Source organism: Falco biarmicus, chromosome 1 (genome assembly GCF_023638135.1).
Source record: "Falco biarmicus isolate bFalBia1 chromosome 1, bFalBia1.pri, whole genome shotgun sequence".
Lineage (NCBI taxonomy): Eukaryota > Metazoa > Chordata > Aves > Falconiformes > Falconidae > Falco > Falco biarmicus.
In genome coordinates this window covers 84,979,824-85,002,867 of record NC_079288.1, presented here as the reverse complement: position 1 = coordinate 85,002,867, position 23,044 = coordinate 84,979,824, and the positions used below count along the sequence as shown (strand labels likewise).

Genomic DNA, 23,044 nt, shown 5'->3' with positions numbered 1-23,044 from the left:
TTTCTATTGATTTCAGCTCTGGGAATTAACATCTGGACTCACTATTCTAAAGTCCCTGAATTTTCAGTCACTTAAAGATAGAGTGGAACAGAGAACCCCTAACAGATACATGCCTTGATGTTTAATTGTGGCATTGGGTCCTCGTGTACAGGAGGACGTGTAAATGGAACAGCTTTAGCCTGTTCTAGCTGAGGGTGCAGGTTGCTAGTTCTGGGCAGTACTCTACTCTATGTGGCCAACAGCATTGCTTGAATAATTTTACAAATTAAATTTAAGAGAGTTCCAGAATTGTTTTTCTTGTGTGTAAATTGGAAAAATGCTCTGAAACAATCACCTGCCTTTTCCATAACCAGTTTGCTTTCCCGTTTTCCATAGAGAATGCTTGGGCTGATCCTGCTGAGAAATCGCAGTGACCTGGAAAGTCGTTGTAAAATCGCAGATGCATCTTAGCATTGCACCTCCTGGTTTTAGTAGGTCTTTGGACCACAGTAGGGGGTTTCTTGTGCTTTCAGTCAGGCATGTTTATTGCAGTTGGGGATTGTGAGTGTGGTGTAGAAACTTGACCTGTTTCAGGAAAAAAAGAGTTGTATGGTCAAATTCCATCTAAAAAGAGAAAGAAAGAAAAAAAAAAAAAGAATCAGTATTTACTCCAAGTGAATATCTTTTTTATTACTATCTAAAATCATTATTCTTGTCTAATATTAAAAGTAAAGGATCAGACATAATACAATACCCTTTTGTTGTATTCTTTACTGGCATCTCTGTAACTGAGCATGAACCAAGGGTTTTTTGTTTTTTTTTCAGTTATGAAAATAGTAAAGTAGGATTTTTCAAGTGGTTTCATTTTTCATCTCACTTCCATTCCATTGTATAGGCGATAACCATAGCATGCACAAGAATGGTCCTAGAAAATGGAGGAGATTCAGACTGCATTAACAGCACTTCACTGAATTTGTCCCATGATAGGTTCTTGGCATTTTGAGTTAAGCTTTCAGTACACGAGGCTTCTAACACTCTTGTCTTTCAAAAATCTCAGTCGAAGACCCACTAAATTTTTTCAAGTCAGGTTTACTTCAGACTTTACCAAAAGCAGAAACTTCCTAAAGTTCTTTCAACTAAATCTGATATGGAGGAAGTCCAAAGGGAGTTTGAGTGAGTGGAAAACCCTTGTTCCTGTAGTAAGTATGAGTGAATATGCTGTTGACCTGCATGCAATTCGATTTTTTTATACATGTGAATGTACGTACATGTGAATAGCTTAAAACTGTATCTGTTATATAGAGAAGACTACATGAGCAGTTAACATAAATGAGTGACAACTGGCGATGTTATCCAGTATGAGGTTCTCCCCATGCTATATGGAATAGGTACTGAGAAAGAGACCACAATCTAATACTTTCACGGTAGTTCAAATTGGCACTGCAGTGCATGAAGAAGAGAAATCTGCTGCAATATGTACTCTCAGTGACATTCTGATTTTTGGCACTTGTTTGCGTATGTGCAAAAACATCCTGTGTAGTGATAAATAGAGTTTTGCTCATAATATAATGCTTGAGTGAACAGACTGAGGATAAATAAGTTGAACATCTTGGGTAACTTAGCTTCAACTCTGTGCTCTCCAATAGAAAAAATCTCTTATTCGTGGCTCCATGAATATCACTGGGCTGCCTACAGCAGTACCAACATTAATATATGTCAAAATTTTGAAGGATTGGGAGATTGTAACAATATCTGCATAAATTACGAAGTGGATGGATAAATAATTACAAATTGCTAAGATACCACCCATCAGCTGAAACACATTAAGTGATTATTTGCTTGGCTTTAGTCCACTGTGAATGTTACAGAAGACTGACTTAAAACCACTTTCAACTCAAGCTGATTAACTGATGAAGTTTCAGCTTCTCAAGTGCGTGGTGTAGACAGGTAAGTTTGACAGTGTCTTGGGTTTATTTAAGTTATTCTATATTAAAAAAAAAAAAATAACTTGCTGTAAATTGTCTTATTCCTAGTATTTGCATCGGTTATCTCAGTGAAAAAGTAAGTAACGTAAATGGGAAAGACATGTATAACAAAAGTAAAAAAATCCCATACTTGAAAATATAGAAATCTAAGATATAAATAGATTGCATTCTATTTATTAATTTATTTATTAATTCTTTTTTTTGTATAATTTCTTCTAAGTAATCTATGGTGGGAAAAAAGGATACAAGAAAAAAATTAAAAATAGAATACATACATTTGCAGCAATATTCTACAGCCTTTCTGCTGGTATTGCTCTTTGCTATAGCATATGCTTCTCCCTTTTTTTTACATTTTTGCTCTAATCAATAGATTTCTTTTTTGGACCCTTTCATTTACATCACATTCAGAGTGGCCACATTAAATGTTTGAATTTAAGTTTGAACCAGAGGACAATACATTTTGGTAGTCATAGTTCCCTTTAATAATACAAAGACCTGAAGTCAAAATTGGAAATAGTCACAACAAATGCTAACTACACTTGATTTTCATCAGTGTAAAAATAAATTAAATTGGTATGAAAGATCCTTGATGACTTTTGTAACCTGGAGTGTGCAATTTTATGGCAGAAATAAAGTTTCCCTGTCTTAAGTAGTATGCATGTCAAAAGCAATGAAAAAAATGCTAATCCATGCTTCAGTAGCTACCTAGCAAAAAACTAGTGCAGGCATTGCCTATCCATACAGTACTTAGGCTTCCACCTGCCATGTAAAAGCATGTTCAGATAAAACCTGTCCTTGGTATGTCCTTTCAACAATGGTAATAAAAATTTGCATTAGAAACAAAGTCTTTCCCCACCCCCATCTGCTACACAGCAGAAAACTGCTTGAGGCTGAAATACAACTGAAAACATGCAAAGACATTTTATTGGACTGATCCTGCATATATTCTGGGTAACTGAAACTAATGGAACTATTTGCCTGACTAAAGATAGATACATAGCAAGGCGCAGAACTGCATCTTGGTCTATCGGTGCCAGTGATAGGAAATTAATATGAAGGAGTTGCTACACACTTTTTCACCTCCCCAGTTCTAGGATTGGGTCAGCAGCTTTGGTGATTGCACAAAAATATAGCATCACTGGATCTAGAGTGTTTATTTTCTTGCTCGTTACTTCTCCATGCTCTTGTAGGACAGGTTTAAGGTGATTGGCAATCGTTTTGATGGTATAACAGTAACTTAGCAAACTTGAAATGCTGGACAGTAATGTTTACCTACACAGCGGTTTCACTGTTACTAAGTTCATGCATTTTGAGGATGATTCACAGTTCATTGATTTTGATATTTAAAATATATTCATTCATATAATTACTCTTCCGACAGTTCACATTGATCTTAATACAAACTTAAATTCTGTTTAGGCAATCAGTGAATTCAGTATGCTCAAAGAACTTAGTAAACAGAAAAAAAAAATAAGAAAAAAAGAAAAATTAATTAACTGGTTGCTTCCACAGCTTCTCATAAAACCTCCTCTTCAATGCTTTGGTGGAGACAGAGCACTTGAAGCGTAAAGGCTGTCAAATCAAAGTTTTGGCAAATTGGTAGCTACAGTAACATACAGCCTTTTTCTTTTCCATTCCAAACTACTGCTCCATCCAACTCAGAAATGGCATATTAAATGAATTCCCAACCTTGAAAACTCTGAGTTCTTCACAAAACATGTTGCAAATACACACATGCAAAACAAGTTATAATGCACCATTAAAACCTCTTTTATTTGTGTTACCTTTTTCAACAATCATCAAGGCCACCTATAATCTAAGTTTAAATAATAAACTAGACACATCTAGAGGATGAGATAATCAGCCAAAGACCTGAAACAGTCTCTGGAAGTGCCTTTCTCTTTTTAGCTGTTATCCAAAGAGATCAGTTTGGCACCCAAACAAGTGTTTCAGCTAAGTGGGGTGGAATTTGGTCTAAGCTTTTTTGGTCATAGTTTTAGGCAGGAAAAATATCTGGAGTTGCTGAACTTATAGCAGGCTAACCTCACAGTTTCCATCAACTAGGAGCATGCATGTGGACCTTGTTAGGCCAAGAACACCAACTGATGGGAACTGGATTGTGTTTGATAACAAATTCAATCAAAACAATTAAGTAGCGTCGTATCTGATGATTGAGTGCACTTAAAACTTGTATTGTTTCACAAATCCATGCTTATATGATGGTACTGAAATACAGGCTTTAGCATGTAATTTCTATTTCTTGCATGTTTTAACAATAAGTTTGGGGCAAAGTCATAGTATTTCTGATTTCTAGTGCTAAATTCAATTTTATCCAGATTGGATCTACCTTTGTAGAATTTGCTTATCTCTATGCTTATTTGACATAATGAGATCTTCCCATGGTACAGGCTGGCATACTCCCTGCAGAACTGTCAAAATATTATTGCTTTCTGACTGCTGATGATACAGGGTTATATGCAAGATTTGAAATATAGCACAAAAACTATTTAGATTAGGATTATACATGATACGTATCTTTTAAAAAAAAAAAAACAAACATAAATGTAATGCTTTTTTTGATGCATATTTAATGTAGCCATAGATTACGTTGGTACTCCTTCTGTATTGATAGTAACATCCAAAACAATGTACTGAATTTTAAATTATTTTATAAAAAAAGGAGAAAAACAATTTTTCTGGTTATGTCTGCATCCTTCTTTGGAAACCCATGGCACTTTACAATATCCAAATATTATCTCATCAGGTTCTAATGACTAATTAACAGAGACAGCAAAGAAATAACTTTTTATTTTCACTAATTGTCTTCTATGATCTCTTCCTAAAGAACTCAAAGACCTGCTTAATAGTTTGATTACCATTTCCTGACACCTAGCCTCTTTCAGTCACGTCTATCACTGCTGTCTGAGAAAAAGGAGGATACACAGTGCATCTCAAGCCTTAGGACAGATAATCACAAAATTAAAGGACAATCTGAAAAACCACTTATTTAAAATACAGGAAGATGGGTTTTGCTGAACTTAATACCATTTGCTAGTTTTTAAGATCTGTAATTTCCACTCATGTTAATGCATTCTAATTATTTCCTGCCTAGCTTTTGTTACTCATGAAGATTAAAGTGGTCTGTTTGATGTGTGCAAAGAAGTGTCTACAGAAAATGGTAAATTAATTGGAAGATGTCATCTTACGAGAACATTTTTGACTTGAGTGCTGTAAGGCTGTTAACAAACAGACTAACTCATTTGTCTCACAATGAAATGAAAATAAAAAATCACAACATTATGATAAAATCTTGACTAGGAAATGCCTGCAAGACTCTTTGAAGCCTTAGGTTCATTTCTTCCCTGGGCTTTGGCACCGTGATGTATGCAAATCACGTTCTACATAACTCTGAAGTGAAATAGGTTCTATGCAGAACAGATGGACCAGGGCTAATGTGGCGATGTGCACTGGAGATGAGAACAGATTAATACCACAGGGGGAGACTGGAGGAAAATTGGAACGATGGGGGTATTTGAACTAATTAATGAGTCATTTCCAAGTGATAGTTATGTCTTCAAGCACAGTAAATAATATCAAGGAAGTGTATTTCAAATTTTATACATGTGTTTTAATGTAGATTAGAATTAAGAGCCATACTTTGGCATTATTAAAAAAAATATCTTGTATTCCCCCATCCCAGAATGTACCCTTGTGATATAAGTATCACTGATGAGCTCAATATGTGCATGGTGACATGAATTGCTGTTTGTAAAACCCATGGCAGACTCATGGACTTGGCACAAAGCTTTTGGGAATGGATTTTTGCAAGGAGGACTGTATGAGCTGGTAGAACATGTTCTGCCACCTGCACCCAAGCCACAGAGATGCAGCTCTGCAGTGTCTGGAGGCATGGTCTGATTGCTAGATCTCATTCAGGTGTCTCTCTAAGTCTCTCCTATCTTCATCTTAATCAAACAGCCTTCAGACTCGTGAAGTTCAGAGTTCCCAAAGTTGTGCCAGAGCAACAGCATGTAGATACCTACATCTTTGGATGAGATCTTCAGGCGTGCATTACAGAATGAGGCTTTCAATGGAAACATTTCAGCTGACCAAGTTATAATACTCATTCTAATGGACATTTCACTCGGAGGCAGATAGTCACATAGAAATAAAGAGGTCCAACAGAGAACTAAAATTATTTTAACATGCACAAAAACATGAGGATCTGAAGCAATTAAGATACGTGAGAAATATGTAACTTCCCAGTATCAGTGAAGGCATCAGAGTTTTGTTTAGGGTTGGAAAAAGCAAAATTCCATGTGTTAGGACATCGAAGATTGTTCATTTTGCAAAGCTTAGAGTATATGGATGAGCCTGATTACTAGTATTCATAATGGACATGGTTAATAAATGGAAAAAGAAATGGTGATGAAAGGAAACATAGAGCTAATTGTCTGGATGCTCTGCATTCTCTACATGACTTCTTAGGAGATTACTTTCAAGCTATAGAGGAAGACATGAAACACTTGACAGTGAGGGAAGATTTTGTGAAAAACCTAATGAAGATGGCTAGTTCAGTTTGCTAGTAAGGAAACAATCTACATGGCTTTCTGCTCACCAGCACAGATGCTGTATCATTCCTCTTACATACAAGTCTTTCATTCTAGACCTGGCACAATAAGAAGAGAGAAAGATATAAAATGGCCTGTTGCCTAAAACTTGATTCCTGCTCTGCTGATTTCATTGCAGGTAGCAAATCTGGCCTGTTCAATATCAAATAATGAAGAAGGTGTGAAGTTAGTCCGTATGGCAGCAACACAGATTGATAGTCTGTGCCCACAGGTAAGCGAGATTCCTGCTAAAAAGTATTTGAGAAATCTTTTGGCATTAATAACATCAGTTAGCTGAGACAGAGAAAACAGCCTGGATGAAGATTATAGCCTTGCCTTTGTCATTACATTGGTGCCTGTTTTGCACGAACTGTGAAAAATACGTTCCTATCTTGAGACCTGCATATGGAATGGGGTGTAATGCTGTATTTTTAACACAGTCTGTAATCTATTTGTTCTTTCCCCTGTGAAAAAAAATTTGCCACTCCTTGTAACAAGTGATTTTGCATAACAGGTAATAAATGCTGCGCTCACACTAGCTGCCAGACCGCAGAGCAAAGTAGCACAAGACAACATGGATGTCTTTAAAGATCAGTGGGAGAAACAAGTGCGAGTTCTCACTGAAGCTGTTGATGACATCACTTCGGTGGATGATTTCCTCTCTGTTTCAGGTACTGAGATCAAGGGACTTTTCTAAAAATATACTCCTAAATTAAAGTAATGGGTCAGAGCAGAGAAAAGCTATAATTACTAAAGCATCATTAGTCCATTAGTCTGAGCCTGTTGGAATGCTGATCTTTTATACTCAGTAGGAGCAACCAAGCCACGCCAATTAAACACTGTTAGCAATAGTTAGCTTTTCATCTCCCAGAAAATAGCATCCTACTTGTGCTTCTATTTCTAAAGAAGTTTTTGGGTTTGGGGGGGGGGGGGGGGGGGGTTTCCAACTCAGGCTCAAGGTAGGGTTTTGGCCACCTCTTAAAAATGTGTTCCAGACCTCTGTGTGACAGACTGACAGTATATGTAAAAATTGTTAAGAGTCCTTGTGCGGTTGTAGGCAAGAGGAAGAAAGACGAAATTTCCTTGCTGTATTTTGTAGTTTTGTTCAGATCAGCTGTGTCTAAACAGAGGGGCAGATATGCCATACAGTCCTGGCCCCCTGATCATCATACCAGTTTAGCAGGCCCTGGAAAGGGATAGGAAGAAGGGGAATAGGTAGATGCTGCATGTGTGTCCTATCTAAGTATGTTGTGTACCCCTATTTCCAGAAGGTTTGGAAGCACTTCTGGGTCCCAGAGTTACTGTTGTAGCAAGGCAACCAAAAAAAGTGATGAAGTAGTATAAGAAACAGCAAATCTTTGCACTTCTCTGACCTTGCTGGGAAGGATTACAAGGCAAAGTGAGGTTTTCTATGACAACAGAGGAATTATCTTAGTCCTTACGTAAAGAAAAGACGGAGAGGAGAAGGACATTGACTCTTTGGGTCATAGTCTTTTCTCCATCCTCCTTGTAAACTTGTGGCAGCATGAATTGTTATAATATAGTCATACACAATAAATACTATAATTGCAGAGTGCTGCATGTCTTGGGTTAATTGTCTGCTGCAGAAAACTCATTTCCCTATTACGGTTTGAAAGAGGTGAATTCCATTGTTGTGAATAAGGACATAGAACGTTCCAAGTGTGCTTAGCTTACTTTAATGTCACAGAAGAGCCAGACTTCAGGAGGTAGCTTGGCCTTAATTTTATGTTGCATTCTACATCTTTTTCCTTGATGTTTTCCAAATTTCCTAATAAAAGTTTAAGAAGTTTGGGAAAAAAAATATTTATCCTTTAAATAAGTCCTTAATTTTCTTTTTTGCCCTCCTTTTTCATTTTGTTTGGTTGTATCCTGCTATTATTAGTAACAGGGAAATGGTTTGGTTTAGTATAATTACACTCCACTGTTCAACACACTGCTAGAGTGTTTACTGCAAGCCATGACAAGAAAGAGAAAATGAACTCTCAGCATAAAAGGGTACTTCAGGATCTGATAGCACATAGAATTTTATTTGAGGTTTGAAGCTGGCAAACACATTTCAACAAGCCTAGTTCTACAATGAAAGGACAGACCAAGCTGTAAACTGTAGACCCAGTCCACAAGCCAAAGAGATAGCAAACTTTCTTAAATGGCCATTTGGCGATTTCACTGAGGACTTTGTTCACTCCAGGCACTTTTATCTGTAAAACTAAAAGTTACTTGAATGGATAATGTTTTTGTTTTTTTGTTTTTTCTCAAATCATGTTTGCTTCCAGCATAGCCTTGACTGAGATCCAAACTTTCCAAAGCAACTGAGAGGTAGTATTTCTGTTGCTTTTACATTTTTTTCTAATACTGTCCATAGACAAATCTATTAAAAATAAGAAAAAAACATCACATCTATCCAGAAAGCCCATTGCTGCTAGCTGTAAGCTTGGAAGCCTCAGCTTACACAGGGTAGTTTTATTTTTGGATATGTTTGGATAAACTAGCGAAGCATTCAAAATGGGCTAGTGTCTGGTTAAACGTACCTTGTGAAATGACACCTCCTCCTCTTCATATTGAGTGTCACATTTGATAGCATGTTGTATTAATACAGTGGCTACAAAACAAAAGAAGGCTGACCATAATTTTAAACAGTTACTTTTTATTCCAAATGCACTGTCTGGTCAAACGCATATAGGGCTTCTTGTTGGGCAAAATTTGGCTATTCCATGGTAAAAAAATTGGTGATGGTGAGGAAGAAAAAGTGAAGAAATATTTTAGAAAAACAACATCTTTTAAATGTGGATAGGGAATTTTTTAAACAAAAAAACTTTACCTTGCAAGTTACTCTGATTCACATCTCAGGGGACTTTCAGTTTTCATTCAGAGATGTTACAGTTTAAAATTCAACATCATGTAAAACATTTCTGGAACTCTCAAATGATTGAACCTTGAGATTTTTAGTAGTGAAGATCAGTGAGTCATTCTATTTTTGTGGCCAAGGATAATTAATAAAAAGCAGTTTGTGAACGTGTTGATTCTGTTATTTATTACTGTTACATCAAACTTAATATAAAGAACAGCATTATTACAAAGATCAGCATTCATTTATGGTGTCTGCAGCAGAAAAGTAAATTGTTATTTAAAGCCATTGATTTTCTCAGAGTGGGCTTGTTCAAGTATGAAATCCAGTCATAGTTTTATTATTGAAATTATTTTTAACTGGCTGCAGGGAAATAATGTCTGACCTAGTCAAAATCTGCTTCATCCTTTCACATTATCTGTATGTGAGAATACTACATAAACTATGATAATGCAGCACCTGAAAGTAGATGGCCTGATCCTGAGCTGAGAAAAAAAAAAGCAATGCAGCTCCCAAGGTTTTCATAAAGCTACACGATATTACACCATCTGAGCAGATTCACTGTTGTCAGCTTACTCCAGAACATGCACAGTCACATGTAATTATACTGTCTGTCATGAAAAATTCACAGCTTAATCTCTGGCATAGATGGAGTAAAGGAGATGAACTGCTCATGCACAGGTTCTCTGCTATCTACAAAGGCCATTTGCTGTTGTCTTTTCAAAATTATTTATTTTCTTTTCTAACTTATTTCAGCACAAATGAACCAAACATACTAAATGTTTATGGGAATGTGTAAATTCATCTTCAGAAAATTATCCAACTGTTTATTAGAGCATCTGCATAATATTTGACTGCTTTCCTTTTGCATTGATTTTTATTACAATTTCATTACAATAAAATACAGCGTCATGTTTGAAATTAATGTGACTATTTTTCAAAGAATTACAGGTTGGTACTTGCAGTACAGGTGAGAGGATGTAGCAGCCCAGTCCCTTTTAAAGTTAGATATCACACTTGGGATTTTTACTGTTATGTGACATAGTATCACAGAATATTTGTTTTACAGGCCTGAATAAGGACAGATTGGGTTTTTTTTAACATAGTGATTTGCTGTTTACCCAGATCGGTAAGCTTTGTTATGAAGAATGAAATAAGCCTTATTTGTTTCCTACATTCCAGAAAACCATATTCTGGAAGATGTGAATAAGTGTGTGATTGCTCTCCAAGAGGGGGATGTTGATACACTGGACAGAACTGCGGGTGCCATCCGAGGCCGTGCAGCCAGGGTTATTCACATCATTAACGCAGAGATGGAAAACTATGAAACCGGAGTTTATACAGAGAAGGTACTGGAAGCTACCAAACTGCTCTCTGAAACAGGTAAGCTTACTTGAAATATTATTCAGTATTAAGTCAATCAAAACTTGCAGTAAGTTTTCTGAAATCTGTAACTCAGAGGGGAATCTGTGCTTGAAAACAAGATATAAACTAACAAATTAATGACCATGAGTGTTTTCTTTATTCTCTACTCAATGCTATTGCAGACGATGTATTAACAAGAGCTGTATAAGAGAAGAGATTCAGTAACCCATCAAGGCTAGTATGCTTCATCCAAGTTTCAGTGATTTGAGTAAATAATACGTGGCTTTTCTTCAAGTTCTTTCTGAGTTGGTTGATTATGTATTATGTGTCTAGAAAATCATTACAAACATCACTCTGTTGTCTGTGCAGGTGAATGTACTTGTTGGTAACTGAAGTTGTGTTTCTAAACAAAGCAATTTTTCATTGAAAATACATATGAGCAACTGAAAATATATTACCTGATTGAAGAAATAGAAAAGTCTGCTAGATTATATAAAATGTATATTATATAAGATACATTGATTATATATTAAAAACAGGGACTGCTAGATGGATATACTGGGTAAAAAAACTGATTATTTTTTTTTTTTAAATCTTTTTTTACCTTCACTGAGGAACAGGGGTTGGATTCATCTAGGTGTAGATATAAGCTGGTCATTTTAGGCTCCTTTATACTCAGTATTATCTGTTGCTATGTGCGTCTGCATTGTTCAGTGCAGACAGTACTGTCAAGTGTTCTCATCTCAAAGCAGTGGTCTACATTTGTTTGGATGAATCATGTTTTGAATTTCATTGACTTTATGGACTGGTTCTCCACTCACTGTACAAGTGACCAGCTATGATTCAGATGCATGAATTGTGGATGTCTGAAAATGTCTGAGCTGATCCTTCCCTACCTGGCTGCACTTGCTCCTCTGGGCTTTATAATAATCAAGATTATTTTAGGAGGAACAAATGATAATGGACCAGCTCAGGACACAGCAAGTGTAACATTCAGGCATCTCCATATAAGGTAGAAAAGCAAAAACTGCTGTAGCTTTGGCAGCCTCTGTGTTAGCTTTGAGAACAGAAATCAGCAAAATGAGCTAGAAAAAATGTTGGGATGGTATAATATTACTTGTATTATTGTTGTCCCCAGGTTATTTTGTTTTAGCCCTAATAGGGACCCCAAGCCTTATTTGCACATATAAGTACCAATGACCACAATCAAGAATTTCTGCTTGTTCTGACCTTTCATTATTAATTATTGGAATTTATAGCTGAATTGTAGTTTATTGGTATTGTGGTTATGACCAGAAAATTTGTGCCTTGAACACACGCAATGCTTGTAGAATGTAATATAGTCATTAACTTTCACAGCCTCTTTCCTGGGAGCTGCAGAGAGACATTTTTGGGGAGAGGTCAGAAATCATTACCATGATCTTCAGCCTGTGGTACATGCTCCATTTGTCTCTGCACAGCTGTTTCCTATACAACATTCCTATACAACAGTCTTTACATCTGACTGAACCTAGAAGGTCAGGGTTTGACCATGTACAGCTTGAAGATAATGCAATAAAGTTTGCTTCTTTCTTCCCTTGAAGCTTAGTGATTCTATTTGTGTCATGTGCTTTTAGGTGGGAGAAGCAAAAGTGGATCTGAAAATTGTTTTTGTTAGTCTCCCTATTTTTTACTACCCAAGAAGAGATCAATGGAATGAGTACTGTAAATTTACCTTATTTGAAAAAGTCTATGAACTGGCATGAATTCAAAGAAAGAAAATAATCTGTTGAGTTTGGTATGGAAAAAGTATTTTTTTGCACCCTTGTGTTAAAGTCTCCTTTTGGTAAAGGAGAGATTTGGAATTCTTCCTATCACTAAGATTTCTTTATTAAGCAAAACAAAACATATATTCAGGCTTTTTATTCAGCCAAAATTTCTGACCTATTTTTCTGTAAAATTTTGTAATAACAGTTTTTCAACAGAGTAAGTGGCAATTATAAAACATTGTTATATAGATCAATAATAGGCACATATATACTTACTTTCCATATTTAATGCACTTTTTGATATAATCTGAATTATAACTAATTGCTAGAGTCTCTGGCCTAAGTGCATCTTGACAATATTAACTTGTTGATGCTAGGATTCAGTACTTAAGACTGAGTCCCTGTCCCTCAAAGTCAAAGTTATTATTTATGTTGTATTTTGTAAAATATAAGAAAACTTGTGAGGATTTTAAAAAAAATGAATTTTAAATGTTAGGAACTGTATGTCATGTACAAATTGTGCGACAGAAGTTCAGAAGATGGAATGGGCCCAAATTCAATGGAGCAAATGAAGCTAAAACCATTTATGCCAGACACGAATGTGTATCATTAATATTACAGCATAATTTCTATCTGCAGCTTTTCAGGCCATTTACAAAGTCATTGATTATTATTTCTTTATGATTGTTGATTTAAAAAGGTAGAATTTCCTGACTCAATTTGTCACTGTAGAAAAAAGTGGTTAAAAGAGTATGTAGGCCACCCTATGCCGTTCTGTGCCCTGCCCATATATACCCTGCCCTCTCCCCCACAACAGGTCGCTGTCTACATATGCAGCCATGTAGCTATGGATGTAGAGATAAGGGCATCTATGAATACATACATACATTTATATATTCTTTCTATTCATCACCTTGAGATCCTGCACAGATTTTATCAGACACTCAAGAACGATGGGAGTGATTTACTTGTAGCCTTGTTCCACCCACAGATGCAGATATCAAAATTTCTGTGAGAAACACAGTGATGAACACCTTATCATTTTCATCTTTGTTCCTTTTTCTTTTTTAATTGACCTTTATTTATTTTTAAATGAAGTGCTTTCAAAAGCTAGGAAAACTTTATTTAAATGACAGCGGAAGGAAGATAAACATATTACCTTTCTCTTCTAGTTATTATTTACTTTTAACTATCAGCTTAGGGAAAAAAAGCCTCTGTTAAGCCTCTTTTCCCAGGGATTTCATATTGTTATATGAGTACTGGGTTTGATCCACAGTAGAGAAATATGAATACACTGTTTTGGAAAGAGAATCACCTTGCTAATTTTTTTATTTATTCATTTTTTTTTTTTGGGGGGGGGGGGGCGAGGGAAGCGGGGACAGTGGGTATTAATCTTTAATGAAAGTGATATTGGTAGGTTCTGAGAAATTGAAACTATGCAAAACTTACTTTAATAACTGGTTTCACCTTAAAGTTTTATTTATTCATTGTTGTAATTTACAACCTTTGGAATATACGGGGTAGGTTTTTTTATGGTGTTTTAGTGCTTTCTTGCCTGTTCTTGACTAACCTACTGCCTTTATAGCCAAGTGGTTAGTAGAGACCAGATTCTTATCTCTTGACAGCGGTATTAGGGAGTGACGTATTGGTTAATGTCTTTTTAAATTGGATACTTTTATTTTCCTTTAAAACCAAAATAAAAACTTGACTCTCACTTGCTGACTTTCTTATAAATCCAAGATGAAAACTATAAAACCACAGAATCTACAGGCCTTGCTGGGAACAAACACAAAGTTCATACATTTTAGTGGATGTTAATTATGTGCAGGAGTAAACTAGACTTCCCAGGTTTAGATTTTTTGGTTGTTTTTTTTTTTTTTTTGGGGGGGGGGGCACTGTGAAGCTTTACTAATACCTTAAGCTCAGTTTCCTGAAGAGCAAGGCTCGGTGGCTTCCTGGGGACAGCCCCAGCCTTGGGCATCAGGCACCTCTGTGGGGACAGGGATGAACTGAGGGCAGGCTGGGATGGCAGCCCATCAGTGGGTTCAGCCCAGTGAGGGGAACAAGGTCATACACAGCCCAGGGACTGGTACACAGGGCCATGCTGATGGCTTCTGTTCAATCTTCCGTTGGTATGCAGCATTTGTAGAGAACTGTGAAATTATCCTGCTACAGATGACCGAAGGGAAAAAAAAGGAAGGAGAGAAGGGTGGAGAGGAAAAGAGAGGAGAAAGAAAAGGTTAAAAACAAAGAAAAAGGCAAAAAACGAGGGAAGAGAGAAAACAGCACAATTTCTCTTTGAATATTGAGATCTTTAATACTGTTCAGTGCCCTGTCCTAGCCATGACCGAGGCCAGCTGAGAGTGTCCCATTACCTTTAATGAGGAGGAGAGTGAAGTCTGTTCAGCAATTGCTAGAGAAGCTGTACCAGCTGAAGGGAGGAAGCATGAGTTTCTAAATGACTAAAAAGAATTGTCTGTAGAAAGAAATAAACAAGCAATGAGGTTGAATATCATTTCCCAAGATTTCTGAGATACAGGGAGGAGAAAAAGCTGTGATATTCTTTAAAGGTCAGAGGGCTGAATTTAAATTGGGGAAACTCGAGTAGACTGCAGAGTTGTAATGAAAGTGAGTGAGTGGGAAATGAAGGGGAAAAAGCAGAACAAATGGGACCAGAACTGCGTGAGAAGGGCTTTTTTGGGGGTTCCAGGGTTTTTTTGGATGGTTTTGTTTATTCCTTCATTTTGCATTTGGGATGTCTGGAAATCATCCTGGAAAAGCAAGGAATATAGTACTTGGGTTACTCACTCCTATGAAGGACATTGGAAATTCGGAATCTTCTGATTCAGACCAGAAATTTGAGCTTCAGCTTTTAACATGTTTTTAAAATATCCTAGTAACTTTGTAACTAGCTGATTTTAAGTAGGCCACTCTCTGACTTCTGTTTTGACTCAATTTTATTTTTTTTTTATTTTGTCTTTATCAGAATGAACTAAAGTTGAAAATCAGCACTACTGGCAATTCAGCAATAAGCCTGTGAGAGTTTTATCAGTGTGAGTAGGACAAACTTTAAAGATATTTATCACAAGGAAAAGGCAGCTCAATGATATTATCAAATCTAATACTAAAATGTGGTAAAGATGGATTTTCAAGCAGTCATATGAAAGGAAACAAAATGTAGAAGTAAGAAGATGAATTTAGGCATAGCTGTAATATATAAAAAAATATTGAATCTAAGGCAGAGCTAAAAATTGCAAAGTGGAGCCTATTTAAAAAAAAATGATGTTAAATTAATGTTTTATGGGAGTATCAGGTAGTTATAGTACAACTGATGGGTACCATCATCCTGAGAACATGAGATCGTTTATCCAGGGATTTTGATGAAATTATGGCTTTTCTTCTGCAAAGCACTGTAGGTTTTTCTTTAAAGTTTTGCTAAACTGAAATCCAAAGGTCAAGGTATCACCAACAAAAAACACTTGATACACTATTAAAAGAAAGGTATTTTACAAAAGGACCAGACAATATCCAAAATTATGTACCACTAGTGCCTGGTTTGATCCAAAGAATTTTTAACCAAAGAGACTATGTTCAATATGCAGAGGAATACAGTAATATATAATGTAAAATATATTATAAAACAATTAAATGAGACATGAAATTAATATATCACCATGGTGTCTAAAAGCTTAAATTCTATTTCTTTTTCTCTCCACTTTTAGGATTTAAAAATGGAGTATAGACTAAAGGCAAATATAATGTAATTGATTTAGATTTTCAAAGGCTTTTCATAAAGTCACACACAAAGGACTGTTTGGAAAATGGGTAACCATGGAGTGAATGTTAAGGCCTTTGATGGGTTAAGAGCTGGTTACAAGGCACAAATGACCATTTCTCAGCAGGCAGAAAGATAAATCCTGTGATGCTTCAGGGGTCAGCTCTGTGGTTGGTGCATAATGTATTAATTACCAGGTGAACAGAAAGAAGCAAAATTTGCCAAAAGAAAAATGCTGGTTTGGCTAGTGGGAGTAAGGGAGTTTCCTTATCAGAAAGGTAAGGAAAATAATTTTATTCCATTTCTCTAGGTAAATGGAACTATTTAAACTGTATTATCTTCTCTGAATGGAAGGCTCTGAGCTAATTCATTCTCTCAGAAAAAATATGGCATCATTGTGGGCAGCTGGGCAAAGATACTTTTTCCATGCACAACAGCCCTCACACCTAACCTGTTAGCCTGTACTTAAGGAGGGTATTCCTAAATGTCCCAAATAGTTGCTTTATCTTTCATCTCCATAACCTAAAGATCTTCCAGAAATGGAAGAAGGTCAAGATAAGGATGACAAAGTTAAAGAAATGTGGGTATTTGGAGGCAAATTAACTCTTCTGGAATGTTTAAAAATACTAGGATTATCTATTTCGGATGTGCCAGACACTTTAAATAATGAATAGTAGATTAGAAGGGCCCATTTTAATAAACCATTATTGCTGAGTTGGTGTTAAAATCTTTTTCTCAAAAACATCTTGTGTTGTTAAAAGCCGTTTTTTAAAGTAAGGAGTTTGGTTGTGGAGGTAGAAAAGAACTTATACCAAGTCTAGAAAATATTGGGAGAAAAATGCAGTGAATATTGACTAGCTCCAACAGAATGTTTTGTGAATTTCAATGTGAATTGTACAATAATCTTTTAAAATAAAAACATTGGCATTCCTTGCATCCCCTTGCCTACACACACCTACGTACAGATACACGCAAACTTATAACTAAAGCAAGAAAGGGTGTTTTGCTTGTGTTATATAAGTCATTTTGTGTCCAACAGCATGCAACAGTTTCTTGAGGGCATTTTTTTAAGAGCTGCAGCTAGCTTTTATTTGAAATATTAACCTGAAGGGCGTTCCATTTAGTAGTAATAATATTTGGGGGTGCTCACTGTGTGTAGTCTTTATTTGCGCAAGGAGGCCAGAGAACAAGTGAGACTTCTGAAACTGGTGAGGTACATATATCCCTGCAGCCATAATTTCTTATCATTTGTACGCTTTGTGATGTAACCTTTCATTACATGGTTGCCTACTATGCTGGCCAGGAGGCACCTCACTGCAGACACCACTTACCTTGGTTCTTCCCTGACATATTATCTTTCTGCAAATGAGAATTCCATCAGGAAAAAAGTTTGGAGGTGTTTTTTTGTTATGTGTGTCCATATCTCACAATACTTGATAACGTAACTCCAGACATCCCATTAATTTCTACAACGTACAGCTCACCTGCACTGCATGTGAGCAAGTCTGACATTTCCTGAAAGTGTTGCATTACCATGTCTATACCACATGGTTGCATATACCTGCAGATAAGGTAGGAGCCTCCTCTGAAGTGCCAGAGGACTTACTTAACACATACAGGCCAAAGGGTCAGGGCTTGGCCATAAATTCAAGGCACCTTGAGAACTGATTTTACAGTCCATGGCTAAATCAGTGGTGCAGTATTGGCAGTGAAGGCTGATTCTTCCTGAAAGTCGTGTGTTTACTGCAAAATCCTGTAAGGCATACGTATTCATTCTTTTACATCTATCCTTTAACCTTTTCTTTGGGGAAAAGTGAATCAGTAAATAGCAAGAAAAGATGGCCTTGTGCTTTGGACAGTGATGTTTCATCCTTTTCTATTCCATAGCACTTAAACCAGCATGCTACAAATTTTGCCCTAATTCTACTTTTCCTCTTTCTTGAGTGACCAGTGTAAGGCACATAGGGTTTGATATCCAGAACTGACGAGGATTCACATTTTTACTGATAACTATTTACTTGTAACAGAAGTCTGTGACTTCTTCTCTGAGCACATAATGTAAACACTCTGAAAACCCAATCCAGTGATGTAAAACGCAGACAATTATATATGGATGTTTCTTCACCCATGACAACAAAAATATTATTACTATATGTATGTCTACGCGCAGTATGTCTATGCACATGTGCTACAAAGATACATAGATGGGAGCATACATCAGTCCAAGCAATAAAATATTTAAATAAAGTCTTCTTGGAAAACCAGTTGGTCTAATACTGTCATATTAGGCAATGAAGGGCAATGGGGCTGGGGCACCAGTCTGATGGGGTGGCTGGGGGCACTGGGGTGGTCAGCCTGGAGAGAAGGGGGCTAGGGGGGAACTGATGGCTCTCTGCGATGGCCTGGCAGGAGGCTGTAGCCGGGGGGGTTGGGGGTGGGTGGGTGGGGTGTTGGTCTCTTCTCCCAAGGAACAAGCAACAGGACGAGAGGAAACAGCCTCACGTTGTGCCAGGGGAGGTTCAGATTGGGTATGAGGAAAAATTTCTTCCCCAAAAGGGTTGTCAAGCACCGGAACAGGCTGCCCAGGCACAGGGTAGAGTCACCATCCCTGGGGGTATTTAGAAGACATGCAGCTGTGGTGCTTAGGGACATGGTTTAGTGGTGGTCTTGGCAGTGCTGGGTTAACATTGGAAGTGACGATCAGAAAGGTCTTTTGTAACATAAACAATTCTATGAGTCTGTGATTCTGTGATATATTGTATAGTATTTCCGTATATCTTTATAAAGCTTTTTCTTTTAAATTAGTAATATAATAATCATGACTGAAATGTTGTAAACTATGATACGATATGAGACTAGGCTTAAAAAAACTTTTAATGAAATATTTAGAATCTTCTGATAAGGAATGTACAGTTTTTCTAAAAGCAGACTTTGACAAACACTTCAGGCTAAATAAGATGTCATGTTTGATGTCTTATTCTTCCTTCAAACTGAAATGAGAAATATGCCGTCTTTGACAGGGTATGTCAGATACCACATAGTTATCATTCTTTGAATACCTGTTTAAAATACCTAAACATCCTAGTACACTGTGTTCTTTTGTCAATTAGTTAAATTAATGGGTTAATAAAAAACATTTAAAAATTTCAGAGTTCTGGATAAATTTTTTTCTAGTTTTTTTTAATCTATAGCTTTGTGATTTTCTTGTACTAAATCCTCTTAAATGTGGGATAATAGCAGAGATTTTTTCCTAAGAAATCATCACTGTTTTTTTAATGTACTGGGTTATTCATTCATTTTTTTTCTTTATTATTCTTCCCTGATAACCCTTTACCTTACAATACCACCGATCATTCTGGATAATCTTGTTGATTTATGTGACATAACCAACTATGATGTTTAGAAGCACAGATTCTCTGTGTGAGGTTTTCAGGGATCCTTCTTTGAACTACTAGCAGTGTACTTCTCCAGAACTTTAGACTGCTGTATCATTCTTGAATAACCTTATCCGAACCAGACCAGATTTTACAGCTACTTAAGGGCTATTTGGCCACATCTAAAATTACGTGTCTAGCCTCTGTGAACATGGCATAGGGAAAATCAAATTTCTAGACAATTACAAATGCTTAAATGAATGCAAAGCTACCAAGAGCTAGTCATAGGGTGAAGCTGAATACACCTGAGTGAGATCAGTGACTTCTCTGGAGCTCAAACACCTGTTTAGTTTGAGGACAGTCTGACTCCAGAGAACAATTTCTGGTCTTTTATAAGGGTGATTCCCTCAGATCCAAACCCCTGGATATTAGAGATTTGAGTAGGTGCTTGTCTTCTTAAAATGAAACTTTAAGAAGTAGCTCTGCTGATGCTGTTCAAAACGAGTCTTCTGGCTAGAAAAATGCCCCAAAGGTGAGACCTTTGGGAACCCTTCAGTTCCAGTGAGATTTGGATGGAAAGTAGCCTCTTCTTGCTCAGCCAGTACCCTCCTGGACATTGTTCTGATTTAGAGCCAAAACTGTTCTAGGATTTGGCACAGGAATGGGACTGATTTATGCCTAAACTGGGTTGTCTAAAGCAGACATCTGGTCTAAGCCAGTCATCTGTCCTCCCTCTCTATTCAATGGGCAGAGGAATATCAGAATTTGATCCAGCTGAATTTGAACTCCTTTCTTAAAGTAGGTTTGATTAATTGACTCATGGAAAAATCTATTGCTCCCTATTTGGTATTAGAAAACATAGATTTTAAAATTTTAGATCTATGGAGTAGGATGAAATCAGGCTAAGTTTCCTAACTCCTACTGCTATCATCAGGAATTAGAAACCCAGGCACCTGAAGGGACCTTGACCATTATTGCTTTTTTTGTGTCTTAATTATCTCTTTCTAGATTACTGTATATTCACATCTACTTATGACTGTGAGGAATTCAAGTTCCTAAATAATGAGGCCATGAAAATGCATTAAATTAGCTAGGTATTCATTTAATCTTGCATATTAACGAAACAATACTCTAATGCTATGAACAATAACATCCAAACGTTTTTAATTTTTATAATAATAATTTTATTATATAACCTAACCTTTCCCTATCAGTGATCTTACTGTTCCCATATCACTAAATAAAATTTGCAGCTATGTTTTGAAATGCAAATGTTGCAGTACAAACTGATTGCCATAGGAGAAAAAGTCGACAGAAAATATATTTTTAGAAATGGAGTATTACTTGATAATTTTAATATGTAAGTGATGGGGAGGTGAAAACCAAGTAAAGTTTTAGAGAAAATATTTTCTGTGTGGAGTAGGGTGGTTCACAAGAAAATATAGGTTATATCAAGGCATTAGTTCACCCATGGTGATGTGCTAGTTTTCTATTATGCTGATAGTAAAAAGAAAAAAATTTAAAAAATAATTAATAAAATGGAAGTAATTTTAATTTTGTTGTTACCCATTTTTTTCTCCAGCAGCCATTCAACCTAGATTTTGTCAACTGTGATTTTACTTTCAGTGCCATTGAAAACTCACTTAAAGAAAGGCTTTAAAATCTTTATTTGTTAGAATGACAAAGTCAGTAAATTAGAAGTGTTGCTATTAACTTGGGACCTGATTCCGTAAACATTTATGCAGGTGCCTAATTAATTCATGTAGTTAGACTGAGAGATCTTAATGGATCATATTTTTCAGTCCAAGTGTCTGCATAACTTTTAAAGACTGCAGCTTAAACTAAGAAACCAGTATTTAATTTTTCTCCCAAAGTATTGATTTGCTTCTGAATCTGAAATTCATAGCCAGTCTGTCTGTACATAGTAGTTGAATCATCCTCTATCTGATGCATTTACAAATTTCAAGTCCAGGTACAGATTTTATGACTTCGCCTGAATTTTGTTTGTAGCTCTTTCACTGTTGGTATATGAATATCCTTCTTAAATGACAGATAAGAAAGACTGGTAGTTTTGTGGGTGTAACTGAGTTAGATATTTGTCCATACATGACTGTCACGGAGCTCCTCATGTGTGGACCAATAACAGTAACTGAAGAAGAATACAATTCTTAACACAATTTCCAAAAACTTTACTACATTAAATGGCAACATATGCTTGGAGAAGCTGTAAGTAATAGCATCTTATTAGTTTAAGATAGTTTTCCTTGCTTGTTTAATCAAAAATGAGCACTGATGTAAAAATGCAATTGGCAAGCAAGCAATTTATAATATAGCTTAATAGCTATTTCCATTTCAGAACAGCAAATAATGTTCATGTGTAATAATGTAAATCTAGGACTAAATTATAGACAGGTCTGTAAGGTTAAAATAGTTGAAAGAAGCTTTCACATCCAAAGGGCAGTCACTGTGCTAATACATGTGATAAAGAATGAGTATCTCATGTTTAACAGAACAAATAAAATATAACTTTCTATCTCCTCCGCATGGCCTGATGCTTATGAATCTACTCCTGCTGCTTCTTGATTAAATGAATGGAGTCATGACTGTTGGCATCTTTCCAGTGGCATAGTAAGAAAAATGATCTGTGGGGCTTCAGTCCAGAACATTATTGGTGTAAGGCTTCATTGGCTGAGTTGAAGGACTTTAAAATTTGGGTAGAAAGGGGAAAAAATCCCATACAGAGAGAATATGGAAAAATATGGAAGGTCCTGTCATACTTTGACAATTGAGCTCCACTTTGGCTTCTCCCTATTTGTTTCTCTTGTACATCCATTTCAAGCAAAGTAAGTCAAATAGCATGGTATTACTAAAGTATTATATGCATTTAAAACATCTCTCTAAAATTAAATATTTATTTCCGGTGAGGAATGTTTCTCATTGTAGCACGTTTTGCTGGATCTGGTGCTGAACAAAGATCATATAGTTGCCTTTTAAATACTTTAACAACAATTTCATAGACTCAGAATTGTTTATGTTACAAAAGACCTTTCTGATCATCACTTTCAATGTTAACCCAGCACTGCCAAGACCACCACTAAACCATGTCCCTAAGCACCACAGCTGCATGTCTTCTAAATACCCCCAGGGATGGTGACTCTACCCTGTGCCTGGGCAGCCTGTTCCGGTGCTTGACAACCCTTTTGGGGAAGAAATTTTTCCTCATACCCAATCTGAACCTCCCCTGGCACAACGTGAGGCTGTTTCCTCTCGTCCTGTCGCTTGTTCCTTGGGAGAAGAGACCAACACCCCCCACCACCACCACCACCCCCCGGCTACAGCCTC

At 36.5% G+C, this 23,044-nt stretch overlaps 1 protein-coding gene and 1 long non-coding RNA gene across 3 annotated transcripts in view; one reads left to right on the top strand and one right to left on the bottom strand.

The window, feature by feature from the left end:
- CTNNA2 (catenin alpha 2) overlaps nt 1-23,044 on the top strand; it is a 515,269-nt gene that overhangs the window by 440,254 nt on the left and 51,971 nt on the right. For both annotated transcript variants that reach the window (XM_056359915.1, XM_056359905.1), the window contains exons 10-12: nt 6,714-6,806; nt 7,089-7,245; nt 10,623-10,823. In XM_056359915.1, coding sequence (XP_056215890.1) covers nt 6,714-6,806; nt 7,089-7,245; nt 10,623-10,823 — 451 coding nt within the window. The remainder of the gene's footprint in view (nt 1-6,713; nt 6,807-7,088; nt 7,246-10,622; nt 10,824-23,044) is intronic.
- Nucleotides 763-23,044, bottom strand: part of LOC130158855 (uncharacterized) — a 34,318-nt gene continuing 12,036 nt past the window's right edge. The window contains exon 3 of the long non-coding RNA XR_008825510.1: nt 763-904. This is a non-coding gene — a long non-coding RNA (uncharacterized LOC130158855). The remainder of the gene's footprint in view (nt 905-23,044) is intronic.